The following is a 25,872-nucleotide window of genomic DNA, read 5'->3' as shown; positions in this document are numbered from 1 at the left end:
GACACAGTGAAAAGGCAGCCATCTGCAAGCCAAGGAGGAGGCTTCAGGAGAAACCAATTTTGCCGGCACCTTAATCTTGGACTTCTTACCTCCAGAACTGTGAGATAATAAATGCTGTTTCGGCCACCGAGTCTCTGGTATCTTTTTAATGGCAGTCCTAATAGGGTATTAGCAGATTAATACAAGGTGGAGGCAACCCAAGTGTCCATCAGCAGATGAACTGATAAATAAAATGAGATATATACATACAATGGAATATTATTTAGCCTTAAAGAGGAAGAAAATTTTAACACATGCTACGACATGAATGAACCTTGAGGATATTATGCTAAGTGAAATAAGTCAGTCACAAAAGGACAAGTATCTAGAGTAGTAAAATTCATAGAGATGGCAAGTAGTATGGTGGTTGCCAGGGGCTGGTGGGGAAGGAAAGGGAGTTAGTGTTTAATGGGTACAGAGTTTGAGGTTGGGAAGATAAATAAAGTTCTGGAGCCGGATGGTGGTGATTGTTGCACAACAATGTGAATGTGCTTAATGCCATTGAACTGTATACTTTAAAATGGTTAAAACATTAAGTTTTATGTTATATCTATTTTACCACAATTTTAAAAAACAAAAAGTAAAAAAGAAAGAAAACCAGTCCTTCTCTACGTTTAGAGGGAGGACGTGGAACCAGCCACCTCCTGTAAACTCTACGTGCTCTTGTAGATTCTACAAAGCAGGGGAGGACACGGCCTTCACACCGAACCAGAGGCCATCTCTGCTACATACTATGCAGCTGACTTGGGGCAAGAATCTTGGCTATTCTAAGCCTTAATTTCCTCACGCATAAAAAGAGGCAATAATGACAGTGACAGTGGCACCTGCTCGAAGAGTTAAACAAGGGAAGGCACACAGAGCACTTTGCACAGCATCAGCACGTGGGAAACACTCAAGCACTGGACTCTGTGGTTATTAGGTTCATCTCCAAACCCCGGGGGCTGCTGGGCAGAGGGCTGGTCGTGTGGGAGGCCAGACCCCATAGCATCTCTTGACCTTGACTCATCACTCTACTCCCAGGGCCTCACTCTGCATCTGCCCAGGAAGGACCTGAGACTACGTGACTTGAAAGTTCCCTTCCAACTTTCCAGGAAAGAAAAACAAACATGTCTGTGTACTGAGGCTGGTGCACAGAACCTGACAGAACGGACGCTTGGAAGGTGTTTGTGGAACTGAACCACGTGTTCACACAACACAAATCAACAGCAAAGAATTTCACTGCAGAGGAGCTCGTCAGGTCACGTTCAGAGGACTCTCTGCTCCCCCGAAGAGCGGGGTGTAATGCTGAGACCCAGTTACCACTGGGAGTAGTCACAGGTGGTTCTCACCCGTCTTCCCCGCCCTCCTCCTCCCTCACTTGTACTCATACTGAAGCTGAACCGACGCTCCGAGCGTCGAAGGAGATCCATTTGCACGGCTGGTTTGTTCCTCTCTCAGACACCAGATAGGAGGAAGCTTAAAGGAATGCGGGAGAACAGAGTGGCAAATGGAACAGGAGAGAGGAGATGAAGGTCTTGAGAGACAAGAAGACATCCAAGGAGAAGGGAAAACATAAACTGCTGGAATTGAGGACCAGGAGGCCGAATGGAAGAAACTCTGCACACCAACTGTCATCAACTATGTCCCTCCCCATCCCTCACTGACCCCTTACCTGAGGACCACCTGCTGTTCCTCAGCACAGGGACAGAGAGTGGAGGCTTGGACGCCCTGTGTGGGATGGAGCCTGGTGACCAGAGAACGCACGACAGGGGAAGCTGGAGGCTTTACCTATGAGCAATCTATGCCACTGTCACATACAGGTCCTTCCAGTGGGCAGCAGGAGGAATCCAGCCTGTCCCATCAGGGCTGAGCCCCACAGAGCCTCCCCTGAGAAGGCTGGAGCACAGCTTGCACCACACACGTGAGGGTCATGCCCCCAGCAGCTGTACCAGCACACGTGCAGCTCCCAGGCTCTGGCAGCTCTCAATGCACAAAGAGATACACTGGGCTCTGGAGCATGAGACTGATGTCAGCCCCTTCCTCGTGGGGCTCCAGTCTAGTGGGAAGATGGCTACTACACAAGCAAACAAATCAAACAATAATGCCAGTTATTACTGTCATAGGGTGATGGAGGAAAGATACCACAAGCCCGCAGACGGAGTGAACAAGCAGCTGTTTCACTCTCCAACCTTGCCTGACTTGGTGACCTTTTATGCAGGAATAAGCTTTACCCCTATAGAAAAATGAAGGGCAGCCAACCCCTGTGGCCCTAGTGCTACCTCCGGCCCTTCTCTTGCTCGGGGGCTGGGTGGTGGGGTGGGGGCCTCCTGCTCCCTGTCAGGCTGCCCCCAGCCCCTCCCTGAGGCCAGCCAGCTGGCTTTTCCAGGTTTACATCCAAAGTCTCCCTGAATGGGTCTCTACGATCTGCAGGAAAACTGAACAAAGGCTGATGGATCCTCTAAAGAACAATGCCTACCTCTGCTTCCCCAGTTCTCCCATCTGGTCATCAAAGAAACCAGAGAGACGTCCGTGAAACCTAGGTGTGGTTTTCTACAAGCTAATTTTTCTCTTTTACATAATGGAAAATACGCGACTTGTTTTAGAAAATACTCTACTCATTTTCTCTCCTCTACAATTACCGGGTCCCACTTTAGTTGGCTGGAGTGGAGAACACCCACACAGGCTCGATGGTGGAATACTATTTTAGGATGCCTTTGTCTGCAATTCACCAGTTGCAGAGCAGAGACAGCTTACTTTTAATTTCTGTGAAGAGGTTTCGCGACCCTCTCCCATCCCTCTATCTATCCAAGAACTGTGCATAGATTCTCTGTGGCAAAATCAAAGTGGAAATCTGCTCAAAACTGAGGATACAACAGGGTCCCCAAACAACCCCATTTCTACTTACCACTCTCTTCCCGGAGCTTTCCTGTTTCCTGTGTAGGCTCCACCCCAACACACACACACACACGCGCACACGCACACACACGCACACACCCCACCCCTCCTTTCCATCTGCCCCCTGCCCCTGCCTCCCCAGGCCTTGAATTCAGCTGTAGTTGCTTCACAGTCAAATTTCCATCAAATCTTGAGCCAGTTCTGATTACCTCATCCAAAGAGGGCCCCCCAATGTCTCTTTTAGCATTTTGTTTTTTTCCTTCCCAACACTCACTATAATATAGAATTTTATTTATTTCTCTACTTGTTTATTGGCTCTTTCCAGCTCCAGAAGGGCTGGAAGCATGCTGCCATTGTTCATGGCTGTACCCAGCACAATGAGTAGAATAGGAGCCAACCATAAAAAGCCTGCCATTGAATATTAGTTTTGTTTGCCTGGACCCTTTAGGCAGTACTTGGGAGGCCCTTTTGAGTATCCAATTTCAAGCCTCCTTGCTGCCCTGGTTCAGAAATTTTAAAATGCTTACGAATCACTGAGGAGTTTGTTAAAGATGTACGTTCCCAGGCAGGGACAGACAGACTCGGATTCTGTGGCCTGGGGCAGGGTCACTTAGATGCAGGAGGTCCAAGGTCCACGCTTTGAGAAATACTGCCCTATTCCCTAGGGACTTGACCCACCCTAAATGCTGCCTTGGTTGCCTGTTTAGCTCTACCCGTCTCAGGAACAATAGCTTTTTCCTGACCTCCAGCCTTCTGACAGCCTCCTTGGCCTCCAGCCCTGGTACCCCCCTCCTTGGAACGGGACCTCCACATCAGGAAGTATAAAGTATGGGGTGCTCCGAAGCACGGCAGTGTTACCTCCTGAACTGCTGCTGCCGTCCTCTGGATGTTCTTGCCAAAAGAAGTGGGACTTCCTCCAATGGTGATGGCTACAAAAAAACGCCAAATTCACCCCATCCCTAGGGACACTGGGCATTTGGCTAATCCCTGTGGGGCCTGTGTTGCTTATGTCCCAGTGTGCTTTGCAGCCAAGTCTAACTGAAGACCAGCACACCTCGGCTCAGCCCATCCCAGCTTCCTCAGGATGGTCAGCCCTCACTGTCCTGCACTACCCAATGGAGAGATTCAATATAGGAGAACAAGCTATTCACTTCAAGTAGTCCTCTGTTGACAAGAGGATCCAGGTCCTATTCTGATAATAGCAGCACTTCTTTCTTAAACAAGGGCAATCTTGCCACCACACATGATAACCCAAACCAAATTTCCTTCCAGCCACATGATTTGATTTCAACTTAGGAAGAGGGAGTCGTGTACTTAGTTTTACCTGTTTGTGATATCCTCAATATGTTTACTTTATTAAATAAACAATAAAAACAAGATGTTTGGGAGAGAATAATACAGTTCTATAAACTCACGTTTTAATACAGGACTCTGAGATTTTCTACATGATAAGACGTGGATTTTTGAAAAATAGAATATGTCTCATTTTCAACTCATGGAATGGACTTCAATAGTTTCCCAAGGTCATAATGATTGGTTCAAAAATGGGCTACAAGTCACAAGCCAGATAAATGAGACTCAAGTATGGAACTTTATGGATCTAGAAAGGACTCCATTTCTACTGTGTGATAGGCAAAATCTTAAAGATGGCCCCCAAGATTCCTGTACCCTGCTTACTCAATCAAACACGAATTTAGATGCTGCTATGAAGAGATTTTGCAGATATAATTAAAGTCCTAACTCAGGTGACCAAGGATACAGAGATTGCTTGGATGGGCCTGACCCAATCAGGTGAGCCTTTTAAAAGCAGAGTGTTTCTTCCGGCTGGCAGAATACAACAACACAGAGATTTGGAGCACAGAAGGATTTGGTGCTGCTGGCTCAAAGATGAAGGGGCCCATGTGAGAGGGAACGCAGGCAGCGTCTAGAAGCTGAGAGCTACCCCCCAGATGCTGACCAACAAGGAAATGGGGTCTACAGTCCTACAACCTCAAGGAAGTAAATTCAGGCAATGACCTGAATGAGCTTGGACATGGACTCTTCTCTGGAACCTCCAGATAAGAGTCTATCACAGCCAATGCCTTGTTTTCATTTTTGTGAGATCTTGAGCGGAGAATCCAATGGAGTCTACTCAAATTTATGACCTACACAACTGTGAGCTAATAAATGGGTGTTTGAAGCTGTTAAGCTTTTGGGAATTTGTTTCACAGTAATAGAAAACTAATATACACTGGAATTACTAGCTGTAAGAACAGTGTGTCCCTAGAGAGGAGTCAACCCAAAGATAAGGTCAATATAGGAAAGCAGAGTCAAAATGGAAAGAGACGGCATCTACATGACGAGTCTTTAATCCCTGGATCTAGCCATTTGGGAAGGCTATCCTGATCCTGAAGTTTCAGGCGTGTGAATCAATAAAATCCTGTTATTTATGAAAGCCAGCTTGAATTGACTTTCAGTCACAAGGAAGAAAACCCAGATATTGGAAAAAAAATTCTCACTCAATTCTGATCTAAGGCCCAACCCTATACACTGGGTTTGCATTTCAATAGAAAAAGACAGCTGTCTATTCCTACAGAAAAAGATACCATTCAGCCAACTCAGGAGTATCAATGGCCTGAATAAGCCTCTTGCTAGACCATTTTCTCAAAATTAAAACAATTTTGAGGGAGAAACACATCTCAAACAAAACAGTAAGTACCATCTGGAGGTCTGATATGGCTTGATGCCAAAACGTATCTATATGCTAAACTATGGATGGTAATAAAAAGACAATCAAATCCTTCACATGGAGACCCACACGTAGACATGTGCACATACACTCAAAAAGGGGCACAATTTGCCTCATTCCAACCGTCATGGGAACCTATGACTAAATTTTACAAGCGCTGGGAAAATGAAAAAAAAACAAAAAAAGGTGGAATCAGTGAGTGTTAAAACTGAAAGCAGTCCTAGAGTTAACCCAATTCAAAACCTGCCTCAATTTCACAAATGAAAAACTAAAAGAAGTTGATGGGATGCTTTATGATATGCAGTCTGGGAGGTGGAAAAAGTAGTAGGAGGACCCAATATGGCATGTTTTCTCAGGGAAGGGGAGATCCATTCATTTTCTTCATACATCTGTTATTTTACTTAAATGAAACTGAAGCCAGGAATGGGATCTACTAGGATGTGGAGAGGGAAAACAATATTTTTTCTCATTTTATCCTTCAAGCAACTTTTTGAACTATTGACTGCTTATTGATTACATGGACACGGGGAAATGACTAAAACCAAGGATCAAGGTGGATTCGACATTGATGATCTCAAGTCTAGAATATTTTCCAATCAGGATCTATGACACTCTAACAAATAATATCTTCTGATGTTTTACAGAGGCAGATATTTTCCAAACAGGATCCAGGGGACCCCGACAAATAAAATCTCCTGATGTCTTATAGAGGCAGAGTGTGAAGGTTCAGCTCAATGCCAGAATGGACACTTAATCAGGTTTTCAGAAACCAACTCCTGTAGTATACTCCCAGAGACACCAAAACTCATGGAATGGAGAGGCAAGTCCTATCAAGAGACCCAAGGTCAAAAACTAGGAGCTTGAGACTGGCAAAAGAGAAGTGGGGCTGGCAGGAATCAGATCTATACTCACACCCAGTAGAAATAAGAAATGAGTTTTTCAGTTCACTGGGAAAGTACTGGGAACACACCCAGAGACAGATGCTCATAGGTAGCTATGTCACATCATGTATCACCTTACTACATAGAGGAGAGCTCGGGTCAAGCACCAGATCTGGAATCAAATATAGCTGAGCCCCATCTATCTGTGACAGAGCAAGTGGAATTAAGAAGTTTAAAAAGTAGATGTGAAATACGAGATGTGAAATTTGGAGAAAATATAAAGCACATATGTAACACCTTAAAATTGCTATAATCGACAATTACAACATTAGGGTCCATAGAAACATCTGGAAAGTATTTGTGGACCATGCTTCTTACAATGCTCAAGAAACTGTTTTTTTACTTTAGACTTGCAAGTTGGAATGGAAGGAAGAGAGCAGATATGGAACTAGCGGGTTCTTTTTAAAGAACTAGAAGGCTGTGTGTTGGAGGCTGTGGTATATAAATAAAAGGGACAGGGGCTTCCCTGGTGGTGCAGGGGTTAAGAATCTGCCTGCCAATGCAGGGGACACGGGTTCGAGCCCTGGTCTGGGAGGATCCCACATGCCGTGGAGCAATTAAGCCCGTGGGCCACAACTACTGAGCCCATGCACCGCAACTGCTGAGCCCACGTGCCTGGAGCCCGTGCTCCGCAACAAGAGAAGCCACCGCAACAAAAGAAGCCCACACACCGCAACAGAGTGGCCCCCCCCCCCCCCCGTCGCAACTAGAGAAAGCCTGCGCGCAGCAACGAAGACCCAACGCAGCCAAAAATAAATAAATAAAAAATTTTGAAATAAGTAAATAAAAGGGGCAAAGAGCAATGAAGATAGGTAACATAACAAAAAATTCTACCTTACATATCCACTTGGAGATGGAAGGAATACTCCTATAAAAAATCAGCTGTACAAAGAGACTGAAAGAGAGTTCATTTTTAAAAAGTACAATTAGTAGCAACTGATCATGAGTCAAAAACTAGAAACCACCATACAATGGGTTACAGCAAGGAGAATGAAAGCTAAAACTACGTGCCAAACATGTATCAATCTCATAAACAAAATACTGAGTAAATGAAACCAGACACAAAAGAGTACATCCAGCCCATTTTTAACAAATTCAAAAAGAGACAAAACAAATCTACTTCAGTCCAAAGAACAGTTATCCTTCCAGGGGAAGAGTGACTGGAATAATTAAATAAGGGCGTCTGGATGCTAATGATGTTCTGTTTCTTGATGCTGGTTACACACTTTGTGAGAATTCATCCAGCCATACACTTATGACACGTGCACTTTTCCATATGTATTTTCTATGTGCATTAAAAATATTAAGGTAGTATTTCCCACCTGTATTCCATAGGAGTCTGTTGCCTAAAGAAATGTTATTATGGGGTTATTCCATGAAAGAGTTTGGTGTTCTCTAAGTTTGGGAAATGCTAGGCAAGACCGCGTTTAATACGTTCCCACTCTATCGGACGTCTCCATCAATGAATCTGAATGAGTCAACCCTCCCTCCATGGCCTTGGGCCATGAGCTGCCCCTGCTCAAGCTTTCCTAAGGTTTCCTCCAGCCCCCAAATCTTAGCGACAACATGATCTGCACGTCTGATTTATCCCGATTGGAACAATTCCACTTGAGCACACACTGTTATCAACCAGTCTGGAATAGCATCACCACTTTTTCACGGAAGAGCGCGTATTTACAATCTGGTGCTGACTGCTCTTTCAGAGGCCTGTCTCCAATCAGCACTCTTGCACCCATGTAATCCCAGAGCAGTGAACTAGCACATTTCATGTAATTTGCAAGTACAATAGCATGAAGGAATACAGAAAAGCAGATTTTCAAAGAGAGCATTTTGCAACTGTAGTTTGAGAATGCTCAAGTCATCTTCACATTCTCATGGGGTTGCAGCTCACAAATCAGAGTTTCTCCCAAATACTTGAAACCTATCACAGCTTGACTCTTACAATCACCTCATTTTTCTAGTCACTTATGTCAAAACAAGTCAGTGCTTCTTTACAACCAGCATTTTGCTTATTCCCAGTGGGGCAAACAGCTGTGCTCACTGATTCAGGCTCTTGCCTTTTTTCTCTCAAACCTTTTTTCACTCTTTTTACCACAGGCAAGATTGTGGAATCTGAAGACTGTCTCCAGTGCACAAAGGAATAACAAGCAGGGTTCTGTGTTGTTATCTTTAGGACATTTTCCACAACTTCAGTAATTTATTTAACTGGGTTTAATTAGGCACCTGGTTTACCTTTGGCTACTCATTTATGCCAAGTTCTACAGTAAAAAAGAAAAAGGAAAATCACCTAAGTTCAATCAACTGTCATATTTTTGGAGGCGGAGGAGAGATGGCATCAAATGACGAACAATTTGCCTGAAGCATTTCATTTCTCTTCCTGGCATCTGAACATCAAGTCTTTTCATTCTTTTTGCCATGATCTTAGTCAGACATAACACCCACTGCTCCTTAATTATACAATGAGGCCAAGAGAAATTAGAGTATTCCAAACCAATGTCTTAAGCTAAGGCATTCACAACAACAGGGATCCTAATTATATTATACTGATTTCCAATGGGAGAATTAAATTATATATTTCAAAGAAAATCTAGAACAAGCTTAACACTGTGATGTCCAGTTCAGTGGGAAACCATTTGCATTGGAAAATGTGGCTTCCATGTCTCAAAGCATTCTAGAGGACCATTTTGCAAATACCAAACTGTATCACACTCCATGGAAAAATGGTAAGCATGATCATATATGAGACTGCAAAGGGCATTAGAAAAAGCAGGGGTTGGGAAGATAAAATAAAATTAAGAGAAAATTTTACAAATGTAACTGTCACAGCCATGGTTATATAATCCTGAAGCAAAGTTGAAAGAAGCGTAATGAAATGACTGCTGGACTTGGTTTAGTTCCAAGACATACTGTGCAGTCTTGCAAATTATATTTTAAATGTATCTGCTCCAGAGCAAGGAGAAACAGCACCCAAAGAAGTGCAAGGAAAACACGTTCACTTCAGAGCAAAAACATTTAAAGTTTTAATCAGAATAAATTCCTAGTACTAGGAAAAAGAATAATAAATTTCATGATTGGCTAATTCATGTTCATACAACCAGCAATGACTGCACCTACCTCACTGAGGTCCTGCCGAGTTTCATCCTTTGGCCACACGGCTGCCCTCTGGTCTATTCTATAAAACACAAAGAAAAAGTATTTCCATTTAAAAGAAACCTTTCAACAATGTACATTTGAAGTTGGCAGCTATAGATCTGACCACACCCCTGTTAAAAACCCTCAGTGGTATCCCACTGCCCGAAGAACAAACTCCAGACTCCCTATAATGGTCTGCAACACATTACAGTGTCTGAACTCTGCCAATCCTCCTGTCCCACCTCCTATCGCTCTCACCCTTGTCCTCTACCCTCCAGCGTCTCTGGCCTTCATTTTCTTGAACACACAGAGCTGGCTCCCTGTTCAAATCTTCACACTTGCTTTTCCCCCAGATTTTCACAAAGCTGACTGCCCAGCAGGCGGCATCAGCTCAGCTCCTATGTCACCTCCCAATGAGTCCTTCCGGATCTCTCTAATCAAACTATCCCTCCCCTGCACTCTCTACTGCACTGTCTTTAGATTTTCTTCTTAGCGCTGTCACTAACTAAAGTTATGATGTTTATTTGCATTTCCACGCTAAAATGTAAGCTCCAAGAAATCAGTGATTCTGTCCATCTTCTACACTGCTGAATCCTCAGTACCCAGTGCAAAGTCAGTATTTTTATGACCAAATGTGATCTGATACAGTTGTTACAGAAAGATACCATTTGTTCACTGAAGATAGCTTTTGGAAATTTCATTCTATCACTTACCTAACAAAATAAAAGTTACAGCAATTTCTGGGTAACACGGTAAAGCTAGGTTTTGCCATTTCATAGTTTCCAACAGAAGAAAAAGGACTTAAGGCAAATCTACTCTGAATAAATTTTTTTAGGTTAAAAACAAAAAAACAAAACTCCACTACTGGCAGATGCTCAGCTCCAAATCATGATTCCTCAAATGCTATGGTCCAATGGCATCTACCACATAACATTCAAGTTTTTCTGCAGCAGTTTGCATGCTATTATATAATAAATATATTAAATTATAATTATTCTTTTTAAAAGGCCTGCTATCTTAAGGAATAAAAGCTTTAGTCAGTATTAAGTCATTTATAAAAAGATTTATTTGGGGACATAATTATTTACAGTTATTATTCTGCTTTGGTTTGAGTCCTGAAAAAAGTATATATGTCCTCTGAATGGTCATCAAGATGAATGATTTCTGAAAGTAATGATGCACATTTAGGAATGCCATGAGCCTAACTTCTTCAAAGTATTCTTAAGAATGAAAAGTTCTTTCAGTCCATGAGTACTGTTAACTGTGCAAACAACTTACTTCTAATGAGAAATGGAGGAGATGTTAAAACAGAATTTGACGGTCACGCTGATGTTGACCACATCTGCACAAATGTCCCTCCTGGGTGTGAGAGAAGACTAAGGGTCCCAACCACGAGCCCAGGGAGAGATGGCCCAAGTGAGAAAGTTAGTTAGGGGTAGAAAGCGCTGGCACACCCATCCTCTGCCCATCAGTTCGCTGGGCCACAAATAGTGGCTCCAGGGCTTCAGAAAATACCAAGTAGCTCTTTCCTGCAAAATGGGAGAAATCCTCTTGGGGACAGAGGTTACCCTGACCTATCCAGTAACATCTAAAGTTCTGAATGGCTCATAATTTCCCTGTAACCTAAAGTGGTTCTCAAATTGTGTTTTTATAGTTATAGTAGCACCAGAAAAATGAAAGAATCGTGTTCTCTAATGGAAAGAATATTTACCAGTTTACAGTGTTCAACCATAAATTTCTCCAGGGCTCTGATGCCAGCAGATGGTAAAACAAATGCATGGTAGCAAACATTAATGGAAGAAAGCAGAAATAAGACTTTGGGGGCTTCCCTGGTGGCGCAGTGGTTGAGAATCTGCCTGCCAGTGCAGGGGACACGGGTTCGAGCCCTGGTCTGGGAAGATCCCACATGCCACGGAGCAACTGGGCCCGTGAGCCACAATTGCTGAGCCTGCGCGTCTGGAGCCTGTGCTCCACAACAAGAGAGGCCGCGATGGTGAGAGGCCCGCGCACCGCGATGAAGAGTGGTCCCCACTTGCCACAACTAGAGAAAGCCCTCGCACAGAAACGAAGACTCAACACAGTCATAAATAAATAAATAAATAAATAAATAAATAAATAAATAAATAAATAAATAAAAAAAAAGAAATAAGACTTTGTTTAAAATATATAGTATATATTATTGAGATGCAGAGAATAGCTACATGTAATACACTCACATGATCTTCAATGAAAACTACTTGTCATCTCCAGATAAACCTCCAGATCAAGTTTAAGAACTGTGGTCTAAGCATCAAAGACGCTTTAATTTAATAGCCATCTGAATGTCTCCTATGTGACTGGTACACTGTTGGGGAAATAAGAATCAATGAGCAGACTCTAGGCCTTTAGGAGACTTACAGTCTAGTGGATCCTGAAGCAGAGAATAAAACTAATTAAAACCCAGTCTTGAGGTTCTTTCCATAAATCAAGGAATGAGCGCACAGGAGCTGATATTAGAATGGTGGAGACGAACTGGGGAAATAGAGACAGATGAAAGAGACATTTTCAAGGAGAAAAACAACAAGAGGTGTTGGGTGTGTATTGAAAGTATGGAATAAAAGAGATGGTGTAATGAAAAGTAATCCAAAGTTTTGAGCCTGTGTGACAAGAAAGATGATAGGTGGTTTTTCCAGTGGAGAAAGAAAAAATAGGTCATTTGGGAGGGGAGAGCAGGCAGCTGGCATGCGTTTTGATTTAGACATTTGAAGCTTGAACTGAGGATAAAATAGGGAGGTGAAAATCCCTGAGCCGGGCTCACGGTAGCATGGGGCACTCGACGGCGTGTACCAGAGGGTGAGGGCGGGGATAACAAAGTGACTCACAGTGGTCACAGGTTCTCCATCAGTTTTTCACTTGCTGTGTGGCCAGAGCCTAGCACACTGCTTGGCACGTGTCACATGCTCTCTACATGCTTTTCGGATGGATGAAAAGATGAAGAAACAGAAGGACCCAGACCCAAGAATGACTTCTTGATCTACCACTTCCTAGGTGTGTGTACCCACTGGCAAGATATTAACCTCTCTCAGCCTCAGTTTCCTCATCTGTCAAGTGAAGATAATATCAGCTACCGCACAGGATAATTCAGGATGTGAAGGACAGTTCACAAAAAATGTTTATGACTACTGTTGGCTGTATTAAAACTAACACATGGATTCTATAATCAAATGTAAAAAAATACCATAATAGAACTATAAATGATGATAATTAATGGTATACTTAATTATAATAATTGAAGCCTTGTGAATAAGCTGAAAGAGATAAAAAGCTGAGTCATCCTTACTCAGGACCACTGGGCAGGTTTCTGAAATTGGCCAATTAGGGGACAGAAGAAAGAAGGGCCGTGAAGAAAATACAGACGCCATCACTAAGGAGATAAGAAGGCAACCAGAACAACACTTTGAATAGTGAAGAGAAAGAAGTTATAAGAAAAAGAGTGTCAAGAAGAGCCTAACAGAAATATACTCAGCCATTAAAAAGAATGAAACAATGCCATTTGCAGCATCATGGATGGACCTAGAGATGATCATACTAAGTGAAGTAAGCCAGATAAAGACAAATATCATACGATATCACTTATATGTGGAATCTAAAATATGACACAAATGAACTTATCTACAAAACAGAAACACACTAACAGACATAGAGAACAGACTTGCGGTTGCCAAAGGGGAGGGGGGCGGGGGAGGGAAGGGCTGGGAGTTTGGGATTAGCAGATTCAAACTATTATATATAGGATGGATAAACAACAAGGTCCTACTGTATAGCACAGGGAACTATATTCAGTATCCTATGATAAACCATAATGGAAAAAAATATGAAAAAGAATATATGTTTAACTGAGTCACTTTGCTGTACAGCAGAAATTAAACACAACATTGTAAATCAACTATACTTCAGCAGGACAGGAATAAAGACGCAGACATAGAGAATGGACTTGAGGACACGGAGCGGGGGAAGGGTAAGCTGGGACAAAGTGAGAGAGTGGCATGGACATATATACACTACCAAACGTAAAATAGATAGCTAGTGGGAAGCAGCCGCATAGCACAGGGAGATCAGCTCGGTCCTTTGTGACCACCTAGAGGGGTGGGATAGGGAGGGTGGGAGGGAGACGCAAGAGGGAGGGGATATGGGGATATATGTATATGCATAGCTGATTCACTTTGTTATACAGCAGAAACTAACACACCATTGTGAAGCAGTTATACTCCAATAAAGATGTTAAAAAAACCCCACTATACTTCAATAAGATTTTTTTTAAAAAAAAAGAAGAGCCTAACAATTTCAGGTAAATGCCAGGCACTTTACTTACATTATTTCATCTAATCCTCACGGTAACCACATGAGATTAGCATTATTAGGCCCATGTGACCTAATAGGAAACAGTTAAGGCAATTAAATAATTTTATCCATGAATAAACAAATATTTATTAAACAGCAACTTATGTCAAGTATTATTGCAGGTGCTGGGAATAAAGCAGGGAATAAAACAAGTCTCTGCCTCACTGTCATAGAAGCAGAGAGAACATACAGAAATAAACCTGGTGCACCAGATGCTAAATATTATGGAGAAAAAGAAAGCACGGTAAGGAGAAGAGGACGTGCAGGAAGACTGCCCAAGCTCACGCTGCTAGAAAATCGCAGTCATCCGGAGATAATGAGAATGAAAGCAGAGAAATAAAAAGGCCACTGGATCAGAAAAGATAAAGGTCATGGCAGAAGAGGAAACAGAAACGGAAGCTTCTCACTAGAGAAGTTTAGCAATGAGAAGAGAAGAACCGGAACAGGAGCTAGGTGTCTCAAATTCCCTTCTTAAGATCTTTAAGGGTAGTGTTTGAACCATTTACAGTCCTGCCAACTCCAATACAACCCTGCTCTCTAGCCCAGGCCCAGGAAGCGGGAAATTGCAGCCTGGGCTCAGAGCTCTCAGCACTGATGCCTCCCATCACCACCACCCCCGACACCCCCATCACCACCACGCCATCACTGTCACTACAACCCCAGCACTGTCACCACCACCACCATGACCATCACCACCACCAACACCACCACTGCCACCGTGACGACCACCACCATGACATAGTTCAAAACAAAACACTTCTTAACAGAGGAACATAAAACATAATTGTGTGCTGATAGTAAACGAGCTTTTTCCTGGACTCTGTGTCTGCAGAACTGTGGCTCGCCCATGGAAGTGCAACTTTTCTAAAACTTGTTGGCGTTCCCACGTTGCTGGAACCCCAAAGCCTGTGCTGAGCCAGCCCGTAGGCTCATCCTGCAGTGACCTTCCCCTGGGAGGTGGACTGAAATTCAAAACAGCAAAGTGAACAAAGCGTTAAGATACTTTTCTTGGCCTACAGATAATGTCAAACCCCAGCTGCGATCATTTGTGAAGAAGCAGTATTTTAGCATAGGATATTTGATCTATATCAAATTACTATAATTAATTTAGCAGATTAAAATGTTCCCTGTCTCAGTAAAAAGCTTCCCCGCCTATCCAATTGCTCACGGAAGATATCTGAGAGTTACCTGACACTCTCCTCTCTCTCAAGTCCAACAGCCAAGCCATGACCAAGTCCTTCAATTTCTTAGCCCAAATCACGTTTAGATCTGTCCTCCCACCGCCACCTTAGGCCAAGTCGCCATCATCTGTCTTCTGGGCTACCTTCCTGGTCTCTCTACTTCTCCTCTACCTTCTCCAAGCCACTGCCCACACAGCAACCTTGTCGCTACCCTTCTGCACACTTAAAATAAAGACCGAAATTCTTCCAGCATCCTGTGACGTCCTGAAGGAGTTACATCTGTCCACTTCTTCAACCTCAACTCGCGTCATTCTCCTCCTCCATGCTCCCTTCCGCCTCAGACCTTCTACGTGCTGTCCCTGTGCCCAGAACGCTCTTCCCTCTCCACTTTCTCTCCTAATTAACTCATGCATTCTCTAGACACCAGGTACCAGACCAACCAGGTCTCCCTTTCATAGGTCTTACTGTATTCTGATCTTTCACATCTGCCGCGTAGCACGTCTCAGTCCCTAATTGTGTATTTGTCTAACTATTTGATTGTCTCTTTCTCATGATGGCAAGCTCTATGGGGCAGGGATCATATGAGTCTTGCTCAATGTTTTCTCTCTAGAGCTAAGCCTGGCATTTGGCACAGAGCAGGCACTCACATGTTTGCTAATAAAGGATTAGTCCCAGGGTCATGGGCTGCTGTCAATTCCGGTATACTCCTGCATGTGTTTAATGATTAGGATGAGACTCATACACCCTCCTCCACCTGTGGCACGTAGCAGGACTGGCACCTCATTCCCACAAGCAGATGCATTTCTCGCCTGAGGAGACCTGCTGAAGTTGAGCAAGTTGCTTTCCAACACACGTTTAGAAAATCTGGGCAGAAAGTAAAAGCAGAGCATCCAACACGCTTCTCAGAGTCCTTCAATAAAGAACCAGAACCTGGAAGCTAAACAGTGTCTACCATGGGTCACATCTTAAGAGTTCAAGATATTCCACTGCCTCGGATGAGCCTCTGTATTAGAGAACAACACAGGATGCACTAATGTATACCCGGATGAGTGTCTGCTGGCTGGACGACTGTTGTTTCCTGAAACTCTTTGAAAACAAAAGGTATATCCCAAGAGGACAACCCTCTGAGCACAATATTCATTATATACAAACAATCGCTCTATATGCAGACACAGGCAAGATGCCAAGGAATTCCAGTAATATTATCACAAACGGTAACAGCCCTCGATACCAGCAAATATAAAGCTCCTTTCCCTGCAGAGTGTAGGCTCTATTAAAAACATTCTCTTACTGGTTTTTACCAAATTTCTACACTAAACAACTGAGATCAAATATTGGGCAGCCAACTCCAAAGAGAAAGAAACCGAGGCACAGAGTTCAAAATGGCTTTCAAAGAGATGGCTGACAGAAAACAAAACTAGACGCCGAGAGCTGACTTTTCCATCCACGTAGCCCCTCGTCCAGGCCAGTGAACTCTCAGAGGCGGACAAGGGTGTTGGGGCTGGAGGTGGAATGCTGACCCCCAGGAATAGGCCCCCCAGCAGCGGGGACCCAAGCTTGGCTCCCTCCTCCCACTGTACTTCTCTGAAGACTAGAATCAACCAGTGTTATTAACAACAGATTCCTTATTACCCAGCCATAAAAAGGAACGAAACTGGGTCATCTGTAGAGACGTGGATGGACCTAGAGACTGTCATACAGAGTGAAGGAAGTCAGAAAGAGAGAAACAGGGACTTCGCTGGTGGCGCAGTGGTTAAGAATCCGCCTGCCAATGCAGGGGACACGGGTTCGAGCCCTGGTCCGGGAAGATCCCACATGCCGCGGAGCAACTAAGCCCGTGTGCCACAACTACTGAGCCTGTGCTCTAGAGCCCACAAGCCACAACTACTGAGCCCACGTGACACAACTACTGAAACACCCACGCATAGAGCCCGTGCTCTGTGACAAGAGAAGCCACCGCAATAAGAAGCCCACGCACCGCAACGAAGAGTAGCCCCCTGCTTGCTGCAACTAGAGAAAGCCCGCGCACAGCAACGAAGACCCAACACAGCCATAAATTAATTAATTAATTAATTTTAAAAAAAGAAAGAGAAAACCAAATATGGTATATTAACCCATATATGTGGAATCTAGAAAAATGGTACAGATGATCTTATTTGCAAAGCAGAAATAGAGACACAGACGTAGAGAACAAACATAGGGACACCAAGGGGGAAAAGGGGGGTGTGGGATGAACTGGGAGACTGGGAGTGACATATATACACTATTGATACTATGTATGAAATAGACAACTAATGAGAACCTACTGTATAGCTCAGGGAACTCTACTCAGTGCTCTGTGGTGACCTAAATGGGAAGGAACTCCAAAGAAGAGGGGATATGTGTATATGGATAGCTGATTCACTTTGTGTACAGTAGAAACTAACACACTGTAAAGCAACTATACTCCAATAAAAATTAATTTAGAAAAACAAACGAACAGAGATTCCTGGACCCACTCTCACCAGGTCAGGATTTCCTGAGGCGTGGGCTGGTCATGTGAAATTAGCAAGCACTCCAGGGCACCCCCAACCGGAAAACATCATTCTAAAGGTTCAGGTGCAACCACATGTGAGAAGACCAACGGCTGAAGGGCGCAGGTTGGGGACTTCTGGGAGTATGGGAGTGACCTGGGTGTTTTTGGCCTGGCCTCCCAGGGGACACATTCCAGAAGAGGGAAGGGCTAAGTCCCTGGAGACGCTCTGAGAAACTCGAAACACAAGGCAGCCCAGCGCACTGGAATAGGCACCCCTCCCTGGTGGGCTGGAACAGAGCCCAGAAACAGCCAGAACCACGCTAATGCCTGGAGAATAACTGAGCAGTGAGTCAGGCCCACAATATCGGGACTGGGAGAGGTAAGAAGGTAGAGTTGGGACAGGATATTGAGGACAGGAGACCCAGCAGGAGCAGACGTCCCAATAATGCATTTTCATTAATAATGATGAGTGCAACACCTGGTTTGCTGAGCAGGACACAGGCTCTCTGCTTCCATCATCGCACTATTCCACTCACTTAGTACAGAATGATCAGACACCTGCTCCTGGGGCAAGGAACGCTCAGCCCAGGGGGCAGAGTGATCTCAGCAGACGCTTCCGTTCCACAGACAGCTCTGCTCACTCGCCATTACCCGCCTCAAGCACCTGCCAAGTCTCTTCATTTTTCTGCCTCAAGGCAGAGCTCAATCCCTTAACCTGAAAGTGTGGGAGAGTTAACCTCTGCTGGGGGCAATCCTTAGCCAGCGGAACACGGAGGAGAGCGTGTGGATAAACACTGGGATCCCCAACTTTCAGAGGGGTACGTCTGAGGACTGTCTCAAGATCACAGTGTAATACTGTTATGTAATTGCTTTTTTCCCCACTAGATCATGAACATGTGCCCATGTAAGTAAAGACTCCCACAGAATGTGGTTTTAAATATCTATCATGCAGATTGGCATTTCTTAAGCGGGTGGTGGTATGCCCTCTAGGGAGCATTTAGGCAACTGAGGGTTATTTGTGATGGGCACAGAGGTTGGGGTGTCCCTGACATGCGTGGGGAAGCCCCACACAACAAAGAATTGTTCCACCCCCGCAGAACTTCCAAATGTCCTCTGGGAATGTGAGAGTCACGGGCACTTGCTCTCAGCACAATCTGAACTAGAAAACGATGACGGCTAGTGGATGAAATAGAAGTATCTAGAGTATCCAAGTGTGGAGAAGGGGATTGGATTGAACTGTCTAAAGTGTTTCACCCAGAGCCACTATCCTATGATTCCACCACATATAGGAATCCAGCCACGTGACTTTCTATCTAGTTCTCTCAGAGGTATCAATTATCCATTATATTCCTATCTCCTTCCATGATCAGATAATTGAAAAATTTACATTCTAAGTCTCAGCTGGGTTACCCATTGCAAATCCTACACCTAGACAGCTATTACCCTTAAGTACAAACCAAGGAAACTACAATGGATGTACATAAAAATATTTTTCAACAATTGTTACTACAGAAATATCTACAGATATAAATCCTAGAACTAACCAAAATATCAAATAATTTGGAATTAGTTAAATCAATGATGGTATATCCATAGAATAGAATATTTCCAGCCATGAATATTTTAGAATATTTTATGATGTTGAAAAATACAGTATTAAGTGGGACAAACAAGATACACAGAAATATGTCTCTAAGATTTCACATATATGAAGAAAATTGATATATATATATTTCATATATATACATATGTATAAATTACATCAAAAATGTTTTATCTAGCACTGATAAAGGAAAAAAATAGAGGGGTGTGGTGGGAGCTGTGTGTGTCATTATATAGGACGTGTGTGTGTGTGTGTGTGTGTGTGTGTGTGTGTGTGTGTGTGTGTGTGTGTGTGTGTGTGTGTGTGTGTGTCATAATACATCACAGAACCATTGCCTCATTGGGAAGATGAAGAGTAAGCTGAAGAACAGCCTATGGCCTCAGGAACACCGCACACTTAAACAGCTAGTCAAAGTTCTAAATTAGATTTAAGTTTAAACACACACTGTCTCCTATAATCATTATGGAAATTTCTCTCTTAAATCTATTCCAAGTTAGGCCAAGAAGCTTTCCAAGATATTGAGATGTTAAGGACAAAGTTTTTTGTTCAATCTTCTAGAAATATCATTTCTAGCACAGGGCTATAATGACACCAAAGTTTGTAAAACAAGTTTCTTATAGAAAATTGTATGTTAAAGTATTTGTTATAGAAAATCAAATTTGTTCACCTTAGTTATAGATGAACTCAGCAGCCTTGTGATAATTAAACCATTACTCTATTAGCTTCTGTATAAAGACTGTATCATCAGAATGCATTCTAGTCTAGCTTTATACTCTGGGGCCTGCTTTAAATAAACAGTACTTCTAACAGATTCAAACCCTAATGAATCAGGAAGTCCCTTTCACACACCATTCTTCTTTATGCCCACATTAAAACAATAGCAACAACATAAAAACATACACTACAGTGGTAACAGAGGTTATATATGAGTGGTACGATTACAAGAAATTTTTATTTCCTTGGAATTTACTGTATTTTCCAATAAAACCATGTTTCACTTATTATTATGATTTTTTTAATGAAAGAATGAGTTTCCCTTTTATGTTTATGCGAAACACTGTCCAGCGAACGAGCTAACATTTTATCAAGTGATCAAGGGCAGACTCCTTCAGAAAAAAAGAAAAAGAAAAGAAGAAGGAAAAGAGGGCTTCGTTCCCAGAATAATCAAGTGTGGGCTCTTTTTCAATCAACAGTTTAAGGATTTGGTGTGGGATTTTTTTGTGCTCTACAGCAGGGAGGATGAATTATTTTTATCTGTGACTGCAAGAGCTTGTATTATTAAGCTAAAGTCTTCCTGTGTCTAATCCTTTAAACATCCAGAGTGTTGAGCATTTTCAGGGTTAGAGCCACAGGGGAATTTAGAAATCATCTGACCCAAACTTGTGTCTGGGGCGGGGACTTAGGGATTTCAGGGACGTGACCAAGGTCACCTGATAGACATAAGACCCTGCGTTTCTTTTTTTTTTTTTTAATTTATTTTACTGAAGTACAGTTGATTTACAATGTTGTGTTAATTTCTGCTGTACAGCAAAGTGACTCAGTTATACTTATATATATTCTTTTTCATATTCTTTTCCATTATGGTTTATCACAGGATATTGAATATTGTTCCCTGTGCTATACAGCAGGACCTTGTTGTTTATCCATCTTATATATAATAGTTTGCATCTGCTATCCCAAACTCCCTGTCCATTCCTCCCCCCCACCAACCTCCCCCTTGGCAACCACAAGTCTGTTCTCTATGTCTGTGAGTCTGTTTCTGTCTCGTAGATAGGTTCATTTGTGTCATATTTTAGATTCCACATATACGTGATATCATATGGTATTTAAGACCCTGCATTTCTTAATTTGAATGTTTTTTCCATTCCACCAGCTTGCTTCTGCACCCATGGGGGTGAAGGCAGGATGGGGAGATGAGAAGAGCCCTCACTACACGGCTGCCTTCCTATGCAGTATAAGCAAAGAAAGCTATTTTTAGAACCCACTCATTACCCAACTGCATACCAGGGACTCTCAAAATATTGTCAAGACAAACTAATGTTTTTATCTTTACTATACCCCTACCCCCCATTTAAAAAAAGAAAAAGAAATCCTAAAAGCACACTAACAAGAAGAACACGCTGACAGCACGCAGAGCCGCTGCTCTGCTACAGTCCAAGAAGGCAGATCTTAAGCTCTTTATTATTAAAACTCTCTGGGTGCTCATTCCCTTACTCATTCTTTCTCTTTTTAGCAGAGCCCATTTAGACTCTGCCTACTTCTCAAAAAACATTTGAACAAGAAACAAGTAGCTATTAAAACAAACACAAGTTGTCTATCTCAAAAACAAAAGATGAAAGGATTTATCCCCCGTGGAAAAGTTGCTGGCAACAAAACTCCCTCTTTCCATAAAGCAACAAAGCTTTTTCTTTCATCTGGAATGTTACAAAAATAGTCAAAGCCATCAAAGGCCATTATCCTTGCTAATACCCCAACCTTCAACCCCCCCTAACTGGGGACTTTCCGATAAAGAGGCTAATGAACTCCAATTCACAAATGTAACCACCAACTTAATTAGTAGCGACACATTGCTACAGGATCGCTCCTTGTTTATACAGGCGAGGTCTTTAACGACATTAAAAGGCTTAATGCTGTCATAAATTTTAATACAATATTTTAAACACAAGGGAGTTAATCACTCTCAAAAGTAAATTTACTTAGCTGGGTAAGAAATCCCCAACTTCATTGTATTCTCTTACATTCATAAATTCCCCTTTGTCATAGCTGAGCGTTCACAGAATTGGCGCTGGCTTTAGCCATAAAAATCAATCAAACTGATGCACATTCATCAACTGACTGCTCTAAACAGACTGATGGTGCTTATCTTGGTTCTATTACAAGGGAAGTGAGGGCTTAACCGAATCACAGCCTCACTGGGGGTCAAACTAGAAAATGAGAGGATTGTATTAAATGATTACTAAGGCTGCATGACTAAATGCAGTTCTATACTTTTACGTGTTTTGAAAAGCTCCAGCTACGTAGGAGCATGCCAGAGAAGGCTAACATGCAGCCTCACCACTCAGATGCACTGAAAATCCAAGTTAAAGTGTAAACACATCCGGATATATGTATATGTATAGCTGATTCACTTTGTTATACAGCACAAACTAACACACCACTGTAAAGCAATTATACTCCAATAAAGCTGTTTAAAAAAAAAATGTAAACACATCATCTTGGAGAAGGAGGCATTAAGGTATTATCAGCCTTCACCTTATTAGGGCTTAGCTCCAGGCTGCTAGAGTCCTAAGGATGAGCAGTTGCTGGGAAGAAAAGGATGGAAGCAGGCATTTTAAATCAAATGCCTATAGCAGCCAGGCAAAAGCATAATAAATTAATAAAGAGATCTGGGTCGGAACTGTGAAAAAATGGAGAGCTGCCCCTCAACTCCAGCTATCTGCTGCCTTGTAGGAATGTACATCCTGGGTTATCCCATTTTCAGATTTTCCAAAACAATGTAAAAAAGCCATAAAGACTCTGATATTTAAACACTGAATCAAAATATGTTTACAACAGTCTACAAGTCAAATATACCTCCACACTAGATAAACGTGCAGGACACTGAGTTTGAGATCTCTGATATGGGGCGCTATACTGCCAAGGAATATAATAGAAAGCTGAGGGGAGCTGGTAAATAGAAGGAAGGGTGCAAAGAAAGAGGACAGAGTGGGCTACATCAATATCTGAGGTTGGCTCTGTTGAGGGAATTCAGAAGAGCAAGCAAACTTGGAGGTAGGAAGAGATTAAGACAGTGAGTCTAAACCTTTTGGGGGATCATTGGTAGCATAGGAAATTCTGATAAATGCTTTAGAGATTTTTCCCTGGAAAAATAAACATATGTAGTAGGTGGAATAATGTGGCCCACGAAGATGTCTAGGTGCTTATTCCTTATCCCCCTCCCCTTGTTACCTTACATGACAAAAGGGATTCTGCTGGTATGATTAAGCTAAGGACCTTGAGATGGAGAGATTATAGTGGGCTGAGTGGACCCAATCTAATCACCTGAATCCTTAAAATCAGAACATTTTCCTGCCCTTGGTTGTAAGAAAATAACAAACCTGACCCCATATTGAATCTGTTCCTTTAGCTCTAACCCTTGTTGTCTGTTGGCTCTGTACCTTTGTAAAAAAAAAAAAATGTTGCCCATAGCCTGAAATATTCATGGTAGCCCATTCTCAAGGCTCTGACCTTTAAAGGTTTAACACTTTTCCATTCATACAGAGATTAAAAGTTGCAGAACAGAGACTAACCTTTGTCTTGTTGGAGGTTTATGGGAACACTGTGATCAGACCTACGTTGGCAGCTGCAAGAGCAAAGGATTCCGGCACCAAGAAGCATGCGCCAACCAGCCACATCCTCTCCCTCTTTAGTACAAAAGCAGCCTGAATTCTAACTCAGGGAAGATGGTTCTTTGGGACACGAGTCCACCTTCTTCTCAGTCCGCTGGCTTTCCGAATAAAGTCACTCTTCCTTGCCCCAAGACCTCATTCTCGATTTAACGGCCTCTCATGAGACAAGCAGTAGGAGCTTGGACTCAGTAATACGGTCAGAAGGAAACATACGGAAGAATGCTAAGAGAAATGCAATGTTGCTAGCTTTGAAAATGGAGGAAAAGACCATAAGCCAAGCAATGTACGCAGCACCTGGAAACTGGAAAAGGCAAGGAAATATATCCATTCTCCCCTCGAACCTCCAGAAAGGAACGCAGGCCTGCTGACACCTTTATTTTACCCCAGTGAGACCCATGTGGGTCATCTATCCTACAGAAGTATAAGATTATACATTTGTGTTGTTTTAAGTCACAGGTTTGTGGTCATTTGTTACAGTAGCAACAGAAAACCAATATAGTATACAGACACTCAAACTTTGGCAAAAACATTCACAGACCTCCCTAAAGCGCATTTAGACACACAGATAAACGTCCCTTGCGCTAGGAAGAGCTCAACAACATGCCCTCCGAGCTGAAGGTATGAAACTATTTCTCTTCGGCACGCGTGAGAAGATCAGTACCACCCCACGACACAAGCAGCTCCAAAACCTCACTTCTACAAGGAGGGATTCATTCTCTGAACACTAGCTACCCTTCTGAGTCTCACCCAAACCACATGTGACCCCGTGACAGCTCCCTGCTGCAGAAGGACCTTTCCTTCCTTTCTCAAAGTGTTCATACGATAAGATCGTGCTCTTCCCCAGCCCCCCTCCCCAAGAAGGTGGCATTTTACACCTGCTGAGATTTAGCCTGGCTTCTTCCCTCACTTTGAGCCAGACTTAGGTCTGGAGTTGCTCTATTACAGTCCTCACGTCTCCATCGAGATCTTATTGGACACGATATGCCTGCAACTGGCCGTTTGCTGGTTTTAAAATGGAAGAGCAATGTTATCAGGGATGTGAGCTACCTGACTCAAAGTTGTTTTTAGCCTCAGCTCTCGTTTCACCAGTTCATCAAATTTCACAATCCCTGTAATATTTAGAGTTTTCTTTTTAAGTTCCACTAGAGTGATCCTAGGTGACGCCACCATGGCTGTGACAAAAAAAAAAAACCCTGTAGTTTAAAGGTTACCATCCTGATCTAAGTACTCAACCTAATATACCAGACGTAACTGGCCTCACAACTCCTGATCTGCAACTTAACACCAGACGCTGTGACTGTCAGCTCTGGTGCACAGGCAATTGTGGAATGCTGCTAGCTCAGAAAGCTAGATCCTGTCAAAGTAGAACAGGGAGGCTAGAAAGGAAAAAGAAGAAAAGAACAACAAGGTATTTGGGGTCCTATGGAGGCTTGCTAAAGCATACAGGAAGACAGGCCAGATCTGTTTTGGAGGAGACAAGCCTGACTCAATGAGGAAGGCTGCCCAGTGACCATGCATTCGGTTCCTTCTCCTGACATGCAGAAGAGGTCTAGCAACCGCCTAAAATGTTACACAAACTTTTGTGTGTATGTGCATCTCTTTTTTTCTGAGGAAAAGTGCCACAGATCTGAGAATCCGAATGAACTATAACTCCCCACCCCCAAGTGTAAGAGTTGCTGCTCTGTATGTTTCCTCATGAGGACTTTTCTAATTCAATACACTTAGCTCTCCCTAGTCATATGTGAATGATCCCCAGCGCAGAATCCTATTAAATTTCTGACTTGCCCTCTGATAACAGTAATATTACCATTTACCTTCTCCACTGCAGATGGGAAATAGAGTGGTTTTAAGTTTACCAAACATCGAGCGTCTTTGAGAAGGTAGATTGCTAATGTCATTTTCCCCTATCAGCCTCTGTGGAGTATCCAGCCCAAAGGACACCATGCATTTCATACGCAAGCATGAAGGATTTCGTCTTGTTTTTTGTGTGTGTTTTTTTCTGCCTTTTTTATGATTTTGAAATATGCATGGGAATATAGTTGGCCTTATTCTTGCTGACAGATGCAGTCACCAGTCTGGTGGGGGGAGACA

At 42.9% G+C, this 25,872-nt stretch overlaps 1 protein-coding gene across 6 annotated transcripts in view; it reads right to left on the bottom strand.

The window, feature by feature from the left end:
* The window catches only part of FAM13C (family with sequence similarity 13 member C), a 132,659-nt gene that overhangs the window by 44,207 nt on the left and 62,580 nt on the right, over positions 1 to 25,872 (bottom strand). For all 6 annotated transcript variants that reach the window (XM_036828123.1, XM_036828124.1, XM_036828121.1 and 3 more), the window contains one exon: positions 9,697 to 9,754. In XM_036828123.1, the coding sequence (XP_036684018.1) occupies positions 9,697 to 9,754 (58 nt within the window). The remainder of the gene's footprint in view (positions 1 to 9,696; positions 9,755 to 25,872) is intronic.

The sequence above is a fragment of the Balaenoptera musculus genome, chromosome 16 (genome assembly GCF_009873245.2).
Source record: "Balaenoptera musculus isolate JJ_BM4_2016_0621 chromosome 16, mBalMus1.pri.v3, whole genome shotgun sequence".
Taxonomy (NCBI): domain Eukaryota; kingdom Metazoa; phylum Chordata; class Mammalia; order Artiodactyla; family Balaenopteridae; genus Balaenoptera; species Balaenoptera musculus.
The sequence above is the reverse complement of the archived record's forward strand: the minus strand, read 5'-3'. Positions and strand labels throughout refer to the sequence as shown.